The sequence below is a fragment of the Tachysurus fulvidraco genome, chromosome 1, assembly GCF_022655615.1.
Source record: "Tachysurus fulvidraco isolate hzauxx_2018 chromosome 1, HZAU_PFXX_2.0, whole genome shotgun sequence".
Classification (NCBI taxonomy): Eukaryota; Metazoa; Chordata; class Actinopteri; order Siluriformes; family Bagridae; genus Tachysurus; species Tachysurus fulvidraco.
In genome coordinates, this window is record NC_062518.1 from 50,687,793 (window position 1) to 50,702,799 (window position 15,007).

The 15,007-nt window shown below is 40.7% G+C and overlaps 1 protein-coding gene across 1 annotated transcript in view; it reads left to right on the forward strand.

Annotated features, from left to right (window-relative positions):
• Positions 1-13,000: 13,000 nt before the first annotated feature.
• Positions 13,001-15,007, forward strand: part of LOC125141454 (NLR family CARD domain-containing protein 3-like) — a gene marked incomplete at its 5' end in the record, with an annotated part of 6,566 nt that continues 4,559 nt past the window's right edge. The window contains one exon of the mRNA XM_047815063.1: positions 13,001-13,839. Coding sequence (XP_047671019.1) covers positions 13,001-13,839 — 839 coding nt within the window. The remainder of the gene's footprint in view (positions 13,840-15,007) is intronic.

Below are 15,007 nucleotides of genomic sequence, written 5' to 3' on the forward strand. Positions count from 1 at the left end.
ATAACGCAACAAATGCTCAATTATTCACATAAATGTGTGATTAAATTATTAATAAACTATATACTGACTGCCCCATTATACCTCTGGGAACCCCTTTAACTACTACTCCTACTACTCTCATTAATTCAGAAAAACAGAACAATTCATTTTTCTTTTTTTATGAAAAATGATCTCATAATTCTGAGATAATTAAGTCATTAATTCAGAAAAACAGAGTAGATTTTTTCCTCAAGTGAATGCAATACGCTTCTGTAGAATCGGCTCCTTCAGAGACAGAAGACAAAGAACGCTCCTGGCCCAGACGGGGTCTCTCCATCCTGTCTCAAAGCATGTTCTGACCAACTGGCTCCTATCTTCACCCATATCGTTAACAGATCCATTTATCTTTCTATGCCAATTAAGGAAGTTCGGTCTGCCACAGGAGCTGTTGATGCAGTTCTACACTGCAGTCATTGAATCTGTCCTGTGCAAATACATCCATAACCATCTGGTTTGGAGCAGCAATTAAACAGGACAGAAACAAACTGCAACACACTGTAAAAATAGCAGAAAAAATAATTGGTGCCCCCCTGCCCACTCCCCAAGACTTGTATAAGAACCAGAATCCGGGTAGTAAAAATCACTACTGACCATTAGCACCCTGGACACAACCTCTTTCAGCTCTTTCCTTCTCTCAGACCCTACAGAGCTTTGCTTACTGCCAGACACAGGAACAGTTTCTTTCCCCAGGCCCCTTATCACCCTGATTAATAACCCACCATACTAATATTCCCTGCTTCATATCTATAAGTACTGCATTATCAGAGCTGTCAGTCATCACACCATCCGTATATGTTACACACACTACTGCTGCTGTATATTGTACAAAAGCATATTACACAATATTGTTATTAGCACTACCATGCACTTCTCACACTTTATACACATAACTGATCAGTCATGTATTCTATATTCATATTTAATACTCATTCTGTCTATATTGTATGACATCGTCTACATTGTCTTGTACAGTTTGTATAGTATAGTGTTATTTATGTCTGTACTTTTAGAGAGTCACAAACAGCTGGAACCAAGTTCCTTGTGTGTCAACACACTTGGCCAATAAACCTGATTCTGAGTCCAATAATTAGACAATGACTTTTTCCTTCATGTATAATTTACATAAAAGAAAAATAAGTGGAATTATGGGGGAAAATACTATAAATTAGTTTTGTCATTAAAATGCATCAAGTATTTTTCATAATTGCCTAATGAATTACTTTATTTCTGTCATTTAACCAACGTGTTAATTTACCAATAAATGCGAGAAAATTAAATTAATCCATTATCAATTAATTGAAATAAATTCACAAAAGAGAAAAAAGCAGCAATGAATATGTTTTTATTTATGCTTATTTTAGATTAAAAGCCAAAGTTATTAGAGAGATAGAGAGATAATATGGATATAAATAATATTAATAGATTATTTTTTTTTTATAATTTAATAATACGACTACAGACTTGAACAAAACTTATTTGTGGTTCTTTCATTTATTTATCTATTTATTTATCCATCCATCCCCACCCCACCCCACGCGCGCACTCATTCCGCCATGGTCTCGAGATCAGTGGTGTTTGTGCGCGCGCTCTCACTCTGACAGGAATTGTCAGTGAGGCGGCTGCTGTTCTCTCCGTTACTTTACAACACTTTTTATCGGCTCATTTTCCTAATAACTGCCGTCAAATAACATTTATTTTATTGTTTATTTTACTTACAACCCGCTTGTTGATGTGTGACTCGGAGTTGGCATAGAAACGGACCGGTACTGTTTATGCAGCAGTATAAGCATAAAATAAAAAGGCAGACACGAGAGTGTAATTCAGCAAAATGTGCATTCACAACAACACAGCAAGTTAGCCGCGAAACCAACAAGGCATGAGCAATCGACTGTCGATCGCATGATCCATTACATACTGTAACATCCCCCTTTACAAAAATGAACAAAAGGAATCCCCTTTTTACACTAAATAAGAACAAAATAACAAAATGAACTTTGGGCATATACATATATATATATTTTACTGACTGCCATACTTTGCTTTAAGTAAACTGCCACGATAACATTTACAACCTATTACAAATCCAGCCTTTTAGGTAGCTTAGACAATCGGCCAGCCCTAGTATACATGTGTCCATCTGAAGGTGAGAGTTTGACAAGGTCATGTGAAGCCTGTGGCAAGGGCTTCACAAGAGGTGAATCAGCAAGAGCTTCTGCAACACTACTCTCCGGTATAAGAGGCATCTCGGGTTCACTTGTGTCCAAAGCTTGTGTGGCGGTTGACTCTGCCACTCTCAAGTGCACTCTGTTTCGTCTGTATATGGATCCATCCACATTAACACGATAAGATCATGGTGCTACTTTCTGAAGACAGGTGCCAACCTTCCAGAGTGCAGGGTTTTTTTGTGGAAAGGGCTTCATACGAATCTTCTCACCATTGTTCAGTTCTGGCAGATCACAAGCTGACCTGTCATAATAGGATTTTGTCTGCTGTTTCCGGTGTCGAAGCCTCTCAACAACCCCAGTAACCACAGATGGCTCCAGAAGCTTGTTTGTTACTGGAAGAGACGTTTTCAGTCTCCGCGACATCAACCTTTGTGCAGGGCTACTGTCCATATTTTCAGTTGGGGTGTTTCTCCAATGAAGTATCGCTTTCCAAGGGTCAGTTCTGTCATACATGGCTTTGCGCAGAAGGTTTTTTGCAATCTTGACGGCTGACTCAGCCTTTCCATTTGATTTGGGATGTCTTGGTGAAGAAGTAACATGCTCAAATTCCCAGTTGGAGGCGAAGCGCTTAAACAGAGCACCAAACTGAGGGCCGTTATCTGTGATAACTATCTGGCTGACCATGTCGAGCAAACTGAGCCTTGCAGCGCTTGATGACCGTCTCTGCAGACAGGTCAGGAAGCAGTTCAATCTCCCAAAAGTCTGAGAAATGGTCCACAATTATAAGATAGTCCTTTTGTCTGTGACTGAACAAATCCATGCTGACAATCTGCCATGGCCTGCTGGGGATGTCGTGAGATAGCATGGTTTCCTTCTGTTGGTTGTGTGCAAATTCATTGCAAGTTGAACAGTTACTCACAAAGTCTTTGATTTCTGCTTGCATACTTGGCCAATATAGTGTGTCACGGGCCTGACAATAACATGCGTCACCTCCTATATGGCTTGAATGTATGCGTTTGAGCATCTCTGGACGTAGTGATTTGGGAATGATGACTTTCTGACCACGGTACAAAATACCATCCTGCGCACTTCTCATCTCTATAAGGCCAGTATTCTCGGATGATGTGTGTTGTCCTTTCTTTCTCATCAGGCCAGCCTGCCAAGACAATGGTTTTAAGGGCCTGTAATGCTTCATCCCTTTCAGTATGCTCCCTGATTGTCCTCAAAGGCTGGTCCGTCACATTCAAGTATTCCGCTCGGTTGATGAGTTGTACATTTTCCTGCTCTGTTTGCAAATTACATATGGCATGCCTCTGGTAAATGGCTCCCTTGCCTGTACAGTCAGCAGCTGCTCTGCTCAACATGTCACTGATTAACATTTTAGGCCCTGGCTTGTAGACAACTTTGAGACTGTAATTTTGAAGTGTCATGAGCATGCTTTGAAGCCGCTTGGGTGCGCTGAGAAGTGGTTTGCTGAATATAGTGATCAAAGGTTTGTGGTCTGTCTCTGCTGTGACCAACTCCCGTCCGTACAGGTAATGGTGAAATCTTTGATTTTCTTTGAAATCTTTGACAATACTGAGACACTCTTTTTCGATTTGTGCGTAATTTTTTTCTGTGGGAGTCAGTGCTCTTGAAGCAAAGGCGACAGGCTGTCCTTCTTGCATAAGGCAGCACCCAAGACCGCTTTGGCTGGAATCACTTTGAACTGTGACAGGCTTGGCAACATCATAATAGCGTAGCACAGGCATTGATGTGGCCATGGCTTTTAACTTGCAGACTGAATCTTCATGTTTGGGTAGCCAGTGCCATGGGGTGTCTTTGTCGAGCAAGCGCCGCAGTGGCTCGCAAACAGTAGACAAGTGAGGCATGAATTTGGCTAAATAATTAGCAAAGCCGATGAGACGCTGTACACCTTTAGCATCTGTAGGGTTGGGCATGTCCATGATAGCCCTCACCTTGTCTGGGTCAGGCTTCAAGCCCGTGGATGAAAGGATATGACCATGGAACTTCACTTTGTTTACTTTAAATTGCAACTTTTTTAAGCTAAGTCGTAGCTTGACCTCCCTGCAACGCTCCAACAGGGCCTGAAGCTTGTGATCATGATCATTTTCAGCTTGCTGGTCCGTGTCACCGCAACCGACAAGAATATCATCTGCGATGGGCTCAATGCCCTTTAGACCTGCTAACAGTTCATGCTGCTTCCGTTGATAGACCTCAGGTGCCGCTGAGACACCAAATGGTAGCTTTAGCCACCTTTTCCTGCCCCATGGGGTCCAGAATATGGTCATGAAGCTGCTCTCTTGGTCGAGCTTGCACTGTAAGAAAGCATGTTTGGCATCAACCAACGTGAAGATCCTTGCTTTAGGCAATTTGTATAAAACATCCTCCAGGGTTGGCATAATATAATGAGAGCGTTTCAGAGCTTTGTTCAGAAACTTTGGGTCTAAGCAAATTCTCAGCTTGTCTGGTTGTTTTACCATCACCATGTTGCTGATCCAATCTGTTGGCTCTGTAACATCAGTAATATGACCCTCAGCCTGATATGCATCCAGTTGGGCTTTGACTGCTGCTTTCATACCAATTGGAACATTTCGTGGGGCACACTGTATCGGTGCAACACTGGGATCCAGCTCAAAATGGACCTCACCAGGCAGTGATTCCACAGGCAAGTTGAACACATCACTGTATTTATCAATTAACTGTTCCTTAGTCAGAGGCTCAGACCGTTCATATCCAATTTTGAGCACGTCATCTGGTATTGTGATCTGCATCAGTCCTAGCTGTTCACAAGTTGAGCCTGAGAGAAGTGGATTTTGACTTGATTCTACTATCTCAAAAGACAGCTGATATTTTTCCTTTGACCACACATTCTGTATCAAAAACGCCCATGGAGTCCAGCGACTCGCCGGAGTACAGCCGTAGTTTGGCGCTACTAGGGCGGAGTGATGTGTGTGGAGAGACCTTTACTTTGTCCCTGTAGCTCATCACATTGCATGTTGCTCCTGAATCTAACTGACAACGCAGTGACTTACCATGTAATTGCAGAAAAACAAACCATTTCTTTCCTTTCATATGCACCGTGCTAATGGACTCAATTACGTAAATATCATCATCACTGTCCCCAACCAGCTCCTTAGAATGTTCAATGTTCAATGCCCTCTGTAGATCTGCTTTTAATTTTAAGGCATACTTTAGCAAAGTGATTGTCAGTTCCACAAATGTTTTGCTACATGTTTTGCCATATGCCGGACAGTAATCCCGGCCTCTCGAATGCACGTTCCCACAGTATCGGCATGTCTTGCTTGTGTCTGAGAGAGTCTTGGTGAATTACTCTGCATCCGCTGGTTAGGCCTGAACGGTTTCCTAGCAACAGTGTGAACCGTTTCGGCTACAGTAGGCATACATGCTGCGTCCATCGCTCTCATATGCATAGCGGTCTATTCAGCTGTGCGAGACATCTCAATGGCTGTGAGCAACGTTAATTTTTTTCACTTAACAACCTGCGTCTGGTTCCTTCATTTATAATGCCCAGTACAATTTTGTCACGAATCATTTCATCCTTTAATCCACCATAATCACAAGTCGTTGCTTTTTCTCTCAATCTGGTCACAAAATTGTCTATGGATTCCCCTTCCTCCTGTTTACAACAGCCGAACACGTACCTCTCATAAATGACATTTCTGGCAGGTTTGAAGTATGCTTCCAATGCATCTAGGATGTTTTTAATGTCTCGTTGTTGTTCATCTGTGAGATTCAGATTGTGCCGGTAAACATGTCTGCATTCAGATCCCAGCACACTTCTTAGCAGCTTGTACTTCCCTGGTCTTTTCAACCAGGCCAGTGACCAGCGCATAAGCCTCGAACTCGGCTCTGAATAAGTCCCAATTGGCGCTCCAGTCTCCGTTCATGTTCATCGGTAATGGCGGAGGTATATTAGCCGGTGCGCCGCTGTACGGGCGAAGCGCGACCGCAGCATTATCAGCGTCCATAATCGCTAAACTTCTTAGGTCGGAATCAGCAAACACAGCGTAAACTTAAGAAAACGCACTAGGCATCTTCTGACACCATGTTTATGCAGCAGTATAAGCATAAAATAAAAGGCAGACACGAGAGTGTAATTCAGCAAAATGTGTATTCACAACAACACAGCAAGTTAGCCGCGAAACCGACAAGGCATGAGCAATCGACTGTCGATCGCATGATCCATTACATACTGTAACAGGTACATCTTATTAGCAGGAAGCTAATCAACTTTTGTTTATTTGTTCACTTATTTTGGAAAATGAGGGACCGTCTGTCTGAGCTGAAGTCGGTAAGTGACGTCATATGAAATGCAACAGTTTTTTATTGTTTAAAGCCGGGTTTAAACTGTTTTTCGGATGCTATCGTCAGGTCAGTTCTAATATCCAGGCTGAAGCCCAAACGACGGCCATTTTTGATCAGTAGTGCACTAAATAGTGAACAGAACACAGTTGTGATCCGTGGGGAATTGTGGTTATGAAGGAATCAGAGAATTGTGTAGGATTTGGCCTTGGATGTGTTCGAGTAGCGCAGCTTTTACGCAGCGCAGAGCAGCGCAGGATTTACGCAGTGAATTACACATAGCATATGGGGGTTAAGTGACACCCACATTTTTACATACACACTCAAAAACAAGAGTTTTGTAGTATGGGATCTTGTTTGTTTGTACCTTCTCTGTATATTTTGAACACTTTTGTCATTCTGTGAAATTTAAGATTAGGATTGAAATGTTTTTCTAAAGTTTGTATGACTGAATATCTGACTGAATGAATGGCAGACAGAGTGTCTGACTGGTTCTCTGGCTTTCTATCACTGTCTGACTGATTAATGGACAGGTTTAATTAGTTGTCTGATTGAATGTCTGACTCACACCTTGACTGACTGTGTACAATGTGCAGACTTAAGAACTATGATTGGAGAAATTCACATCCTCTAAAAGGTTCAAGATATCTCAGAGTCAAAAGTTTAATCTTCATAAAGTCCTTAATTCCAACTCCCTACATGAGGCACTAATAATACAGACATATTTCGAGTGACCAGCCATTGTAAAACGGTTGCTATCTGTTTACAAGCTGATTTCTTTCTATTCTAGATGTTGCGTAATCATTAGGGGCAGCTTTGCAGTCTGCCCCATGTAGCTGCAGACACTTATTATTGCACCTTGTGGTCAAAAATGGGATCTGCAACAAGCATGTGAAAAGGCCTGGCTGCAATCTTGATTGAACATACTGGCACTATTCCTGTCTTGTTAGTTAGAAAGACCAGCTAACACAATATTAGGTCACCAGACACACGTGACATCTTAAAATGCTCAGCACAATGTCGAGAACTTCGACACGGGTGTTCTAATGATGTCACGTGACAACACACACGTGCACATCAACCCCCTATATGAACTGAATCGCAAAATTGCCGCAACGTTCACGTGTGACGTATGAAAACGCTTGATGTAATAAGGTGAGCTGGATTATGTGCATTCTCGCAACGTCCCATACTCGTATCCTCTCGCCTGCAAAGGTATTAGCACCCTTTCTGTCCACTCGCCTCCAAAAGTATTGCCACCCTATCTGTCCACTCACCACCAAAAGTATTGAATGTGTTTCAGGTGGAGGAAGTAAGGTGGTAACATTTATAAAATTTCCTCGCAGGTGAACGAAGTGAAAAAGAAGCACAGTATGATCCTCTCAGCTCCCAACCCTGACGAAAGTGCGTACACACTCAATAATACACGTAAACCTCTGGTCTACACTCAAGTATGTTTTTACTTGTTTAACCTCTGCAGGATTACAAACTCCTCACAACTAATTTCAGTATCCTACCAATGTGTGCATTGTTTGTGATCTGCAGGTCAAAGGTCAAACACTTCAACTGTACTGTATAAAAATTGCATTTTCTGCCTGAATAATTTCCAGGCCACGAATGAGGCGTGATGTAGTTATTTCTCCTTTCTCTGTCCTCAGCTATGCAGCAGAACTCGCCTCCAGAAGACCAAGCCAACCATGCCTCAGTGGACGAGCGCATCCAGAGATTTTTTTGTCAAAAATAATTACAAGATAAAAGGCAAGATCTTTTAATACAGGTAGCTGTAACACAATGCAGGACTTTATTATATCTGAACACTAGGACACTATTGTTCTAACCTCAATCTCAACACTGATGTGAAAGAAATTTAGTTAAATTCTGATGCTGATGTTGTGATGAAGGAGTAAATTAATATTGATATAAAAGCATTTTTTTATGAATAATGCAATCTCTCATGTCTCAGAGTTAAAATTAAGTGGTGCAGTGTGAAGCCATTGTTTCAGTGTTGTCATTGGTTTGAAGCTAACTGTGTTCTCTCTCTCTGTGAGTATCCTGTCTGTGTGTGTGTGTGTGTGTGTGTGAGTATCCTGTCTGTGTGTGTGTGTGTGTGTGTGTGTGTGTGTGTGAGTATCCTGTCTGTGTGTGCGTGTCTGTGTGTGAGTATCCTGTCTGTGTGTGAGTATCCTGTCTGTGTGTGTGAGTATTGTGTGTGAGTATTGTGTGGGTATTCTGTGCGTGTGTGTGAGAGAGAGTATTGTTTGTGTGTGTGTGTGTGAGTGAGTATTGTGTGTGTGTGTGTGTGTGTGAGTATTTGAGTAAAAGTGAACATTTAAAAAAACACATTTTTAAAAATTGCATCCACAACAAATTTTTTTTAAACATTTATTTCATTATTAATATTCAACAAAATTAAAATGAACAATAACATTTCGGGTTAGCAATAAAAATGATTCTGAATATTAATTTAGAGCAAAAATGTTCATTTATGTCAAAATAAAGCAGCACAGCATGCAAACATAAATCAATGGAAAGTAAAATAACATTCATTAGAATTGCGACGTGTGGCTTCATCTCCTGGATAATGTAATGCTCTGTAAGGGCTGATAGGGGATAGGGATAAGAAAACATAAGAAACATTATGGTGTGAAAAAGTAATAATGCTGCAACACTCACCAATTAAAATAGAGCACATCAAGCTGGTGAGTTCTAAGATGACGCAGCAGATGGTCAGCCATTTAATGGAGGGATCCTTGCTCTTCACGGCCTTGTGGATGTTGACCTCGCCGTCCAGGATCACACTGATGTATAAAATACATGTGGCTGCCAGCAACATCCACCAGGATGCCGAGAACAACCACCGCCTAATTTGTGACGAGTGAAAAGTAAAAGATTTCAGGAGTAAAAACTAACTAAAGTATCTGATCACATGATATACTTTTGTTTCCAACGCAGTATATTCACATGTCCCCTTATTGAATACATGTTTTTTACTCAATATTAGACAATGATGACATTTCCCAGAGGTGTTGTAGTGCAGCTTCTGTTAGTAAATCTCCTTGTTATAAACTAGTTTAATAAGTGTTTCTGTATCACATCATATGACACTGAGAACAGCACTGACCAATAATAAAAAAAAAGCTCATCACTAACTTATAATGTATCTCCTATAATATAATCCTCACATTATGAGTTCTCTCTCTCTCTCTCACACACACACACACACACACACACACACACACACACACACACACACACACACACACATACATACATACATACACACACATACACACAAATACATACACATACACACATACACACACACACACACACACACACACTCACATACACATCAGCATAAACTAGACAAACCAGTTAGACCAGTGTCAGTAAGAGTGAAAATCAGCAGCTCCATTTTGTGACGAGTGAAAAGTAAAAGATTTGAGGAGTAAAAACACAGTGAGTATCTAAAGCTCTAATATATAAACACACTGAAGTGACACTAGATACAGAAGAGTTTTGTGGGTTTGTACTGAAGCTTTAATGTACACAGGTTGTTTTATAACTTGATAGCGTGACTATTTCCTGTAAGTGAACTCTGTGCTGATTCAGGGTTTAATTTAACACACCGATGTTGGAGTGAAGTAAACGTGTGTCCTGCTGTAATCTGGAGAAGGAGACATGACCTCCAACATGAGTGTGTCTGGAAAACAGGACTTAAAGAAAGACGAGAGGTGACTTACTTTTACATTCACCAGTAATAATACACACCGTCTCATGGGAACACATCTGTATCTCTAAACACTCACTAGTTAACACAGGAAGTCAACTTTAAGGTGTTTAATAGCAGTGAATATATCACTGATCTGATCTAAGAACAGTTTAGACAAATCATTCACTGAGAGAAGAGTAAAAAGGACGGTGTAATGTGGAGCATAAGAGCAGCAGAGCTTTGTGTCAGTGAACTCTACAGGCTTTAAGACCCAGCTGAGTCAGTTAGCTGTGATTGGGACTCCTGATATCAGTGTAATTCCTGACTTATGAAGCCTGTCTCCTGTTTGAATAAGTGTACAGACTGGATCTGAATTAAAAAGATGGAATTATTGGTGTTTAATGATGAACACATTGTTTAACAGTGCTGAGTATTAATTATTGCTGATATTTCTGTTCTAGAATGATGGAGGGAAAGAGATCAGACTCACCAGAACCCAGCTGTGTGTCCATGAAGAGTGACTGGTCAATGATACGTCCATTTAACTTCAGAGCCAGAGACAGTTCTACTGATGTGAGGTCAGTATAGTGAGGTGTTTTACAGCAGTGTTCCACCTGATCAAACTCACTCGTCTCATTATGAAGCCCTTCATGAGCTTTATCAGGTGATGAAGCAGTAAAACACTTAAACTGTGCAGTGCTGCAGCTCTCGGACTGGCAGTGAGGAAAAGTGCTTTAAGAGTTCAGTTCAGTCTGCAGTCCCTGAGCTGGATGGTCTGTGGTGCTACAGAAGAACATTTACACCTGGGGCATTAATGACTATATAAAGATTTTATTCATTTATTCAAACATTTGTTTCTAAACATGTTGGTGTCAGTTAGGAAATCCTGAAATCAGTGTATTGTGTTAAGAGGATAGTGTTAAATATCTGTGTGTGTATTTATTAGTGTGTGATTTGTGCAGCTATGAATACATATAGTCCATATTACATGATGGGTTTTGTTTGTTCACAGAAATCAAACATCAGCACAAATCAGCTGGACTCTATATTCAAGGTGTGTGTGTGTGTGTGTGTGTGTGTGTGTGTGTGTGTGTGTGTGTGTGTGTGTGTGTGTGTGTGTGTGTGTGTGTGTGTTTAAAGTGTGTAATGTGTGTGTTGTGTTTAAAGTGTGTAATGTGTGTGCTGTGTTTAAAGTGTGTAATGTGTGTGCTGTGTTTAAAGTGTGTAATGTGTGTGTTGTGTTTAAAGTGTGTAATGTGTGTGTTGTGTGTAAAGTGTGTGTTGTGTTTAAAGTGTGTAATGTGTGTGTTGTGTTTATAGTGTGTAATGTGTGTGTTGTGTTTAAAGTGTGTAATGTGTGTGTTGTGTGTAATGTGTGTGTTGTGTGTAATGTGTGTGTTGTGTTTAAAGTGTGTAATGTGTGTGCTGTGTTTAAAGTGTGTAATGTGTGTGTTGTGTGTAATGTGTGTGTTGTCTGTAATGTGTGTGTTGTGTGTAATGTGTGTGTTGTGAACCCTTGTTATGTCTTGATGTGCAGCAGCATTATGGGTAATCAGTTGTACGAGTTTTAAATGTGATAATAAAAAGAGACTTTTCTTCTTGTGATAAAATAAAAGTCTCTCTCACTGTAACATGATAATATTTAGATCTGTTCCTGTGTGTTTCTAACCAGGAGCTGGAACACAAAGTCATCACTCTGATAAAGAATGAGCTGAAGAGGTTTAGGAAGCTCCTGAGTCCAGATTACCCAGCATGCACTGAGAGGCAGGTGGAGGATGAGGAGGATCTGCACAGTGTCAGAGACGGAGCGCTGAAGATCACACTGCACGTCCTGAAGAACATGAACCACACAGATCTCGCTAACACACTGCACAACAGTAAGAGCTCTGAGTCATGACTTTATTCCATCAGCTTCACTTTAGAGAGAGGAAATAGTTTTAGATATGAAGACTTTTAGTTTTACATTTAATTTTAATATCATGTTGTATCTGTTCATGGTTCAGCTTCAATAATATTTAGTCCATCAGTCAGGAATTAATAGCAGTGTTTGTACGATTTTGCATTATAACTATTTATTACTAAACTAGATATTACTTTGTTTATTAGAACTCGTCTCTGTGTATCAGACAAAGTTGAAGTCCAATCTGAGAGAGAAGTTTAACAGAATTAATGAAGGAATCTCACAGCATGGAAGCTCAGCACTTCTGAATGAGATCTACACTGAGATCTACATCACAGAGGGTTGGAGTGGAGACATCAATAATGAACATGAGGTGAGACAGATTGAGGCAGCGTCCAGGAGACCAGCAACACAGGAAAAAACCCATCAAATGTAATGAGCTCTTTAAAGACAAATCCATCAGAACTGTGCTGACTAAAGGAGTTGCTGGAATTGGAAAAACAGTCTCTGTGCAGAAGTTCATCCTGGACTGGGCTGAAGGAGAAGTAAATCAGGACGTCACCTTCATGTTCCCACGTCCCTTTAGAGAGCTGAATCTGATGAAGCAGCAAAATCTCAGTCTGTCAGAAAGAGGAGTACTTCAGGAAGAGGATCAGTGATCAGAGCCTGGCTGATAACATCATCAGACATCTGAAGTCTTCAAGAAGCCTCTACATCATGTGTCACATCCCAGTCTTCTGCTGGATCTCAGCCACTGTTCTAGAACAAATGTTGGATGAAGCAGAGGGTGGAGACAGCCCCAAGACTCTGACTAAAATGTACACACACTTCCTGATCTTTCAGATCAAACACAAGAACCAAAAGTACCATCAGAAATGTGACCCTGATCCTCAGCAGACCAGAGAGAGTATCATGGCACTGGGAAAACTGGCTTTCCACCAGCTGGAGAAAGGAAACCTGATCTTCTATGAGGAAGACCTGAGAGAGTGTGGCATTGATGTCAGAGAAGTGTCAGTGTACTCAGGAGTGTGTACCCAGATCTTCAGAGAGGAGTTTGGGCTTCACCTGGGGAAGGTGTTCAGCTTCGTACATCTGAGTGTTCAGGAGTTTCTGGCTGCTTTATACACATTTCTGTATTTCATCTCAAAAAAGAGAAATGTGTTAGAGAAGAAAGATCTTAAAAGTTTCATCAGGAAGTCAAACATGTCTGATCTCCTCAGGAAGCCAAACATGTCTGATCTCCTCAGGAGTGCAGTGGACAAGGCCTTACAGAGTGAGAATGGACACCTGGACCTGTTCCTCCGCTTCCTTCTGGGTCTCTCAGAGACCAATCAAACTCTTTTACGAGACTTAATGCCACAGACAGGAAGCAGATCTCACAGCAAACAGGAAACAGTGGAGTACATCAAGGAGAAGATCAGGGAGAATCCATCTCCAGAGAAATCCATCAATCTGTTCCACTGTCTGAATGAACTGAATGATGATTCTCTAGTGCAGGAAGTACAAACTTACCTGAACAGAGAAGGTTACAGTCGTCTCAGAGGAACCAGACTCTCTCCTGCTCAGTGGTCAGCTCTGGTGTTTGTGTTACTGAACTCAGAACAGAAGCTGGATGTGTTTAATTTGAGTAAATATGATCCATCACATGAATGTCTCCTGAAGCTGCTGCCAGTGGTCAAAGCCTCCAGAAAAGCTGAGTGAGTATTTTTATTTATAACTGTATTACTGCATGGTTTATTATTTTAATGTAACACTGAACTGCACTGTTTGGATTAATGTGTGTTAATAGTTCCTCTAATCATCTTTACACAAACCTCTGGTACTTTTACAGAAGATTGTGTCACTTTTTACACTAACATGTTATATCTGAACTGAGGGCTGGGCCACATGGACAACATCTTATAACATCATATGAGGCATTTTATAGCTTTTATATATGAATCATGAAAAATTAAGTGTTCTCTAAAATGTATGTAAAAATATCTCTACAAAATAACTGCATGCATTTAAGAACTAAAGACATTTCTGAACTAAACACCAGTGAAAGACTTTTTCTGTTCTGTTTATATTGAAAGTGACATTTAACAAAACTCTCACAGATGAGAAAAACATCAGACTGACAAAATGGGATCAATATGGATAGAAAATATAAAAAGTAAATATTAAAACACTCTAATGTCCTTCAGGTATCTCTTTATGTTGAAGTTCCTCATCTTTTGTTGTGTGTGACACAGTGTTGTGGGGAGATTCACTCTGTCATGGCTTTTTTACTCAATTGTTCTTTCTAATAAAAATAGGACAGACGAAGTGGGAAAATGTTCAGCTTTATCTCCTTATTATGTTAGAAACAAGCTAGGCAGCGAACTCAGATGTGTGATGAAGATTTTCTTTCTCTAACACTGACCTGTTTGTAGAGGATGGAGTTTAAATGTGACTTTTTATATGAAGACTTTTATTTTGATGGGGTTCTTTGTTCTTTGCTTATCAAGTGTACAAGCAGGTAAAAAGAGAGAGGATGAATAATGTGTCACAGGTGAGTATAGTGTCGTGACCGCTGTTATTAAAAAGTCCTGTTTTGTTCTACTTGGAGCTCGACAAAGACACCAAACTGTTAATGATCACATTCTTGTTCTTGGGTCGTGATTGTTGTTAATCTGTTGTGGTTGAATTATAGACAGTTTTTTGTCTGGTTCACTGCATCAGAAGATGGATGAGGTGGATGAGGTAAAAACAGACGGTGAACACAAAGACGGTTGCACGTGACGGTCGGTCAGGTTTATCACCGTTACTGTTGAAGAGACGTCAGGTTTCGTTCTTTGGAACCTTTCTGTGGATTTTGGAGACATTAAGCTGTGGACTGTGTTT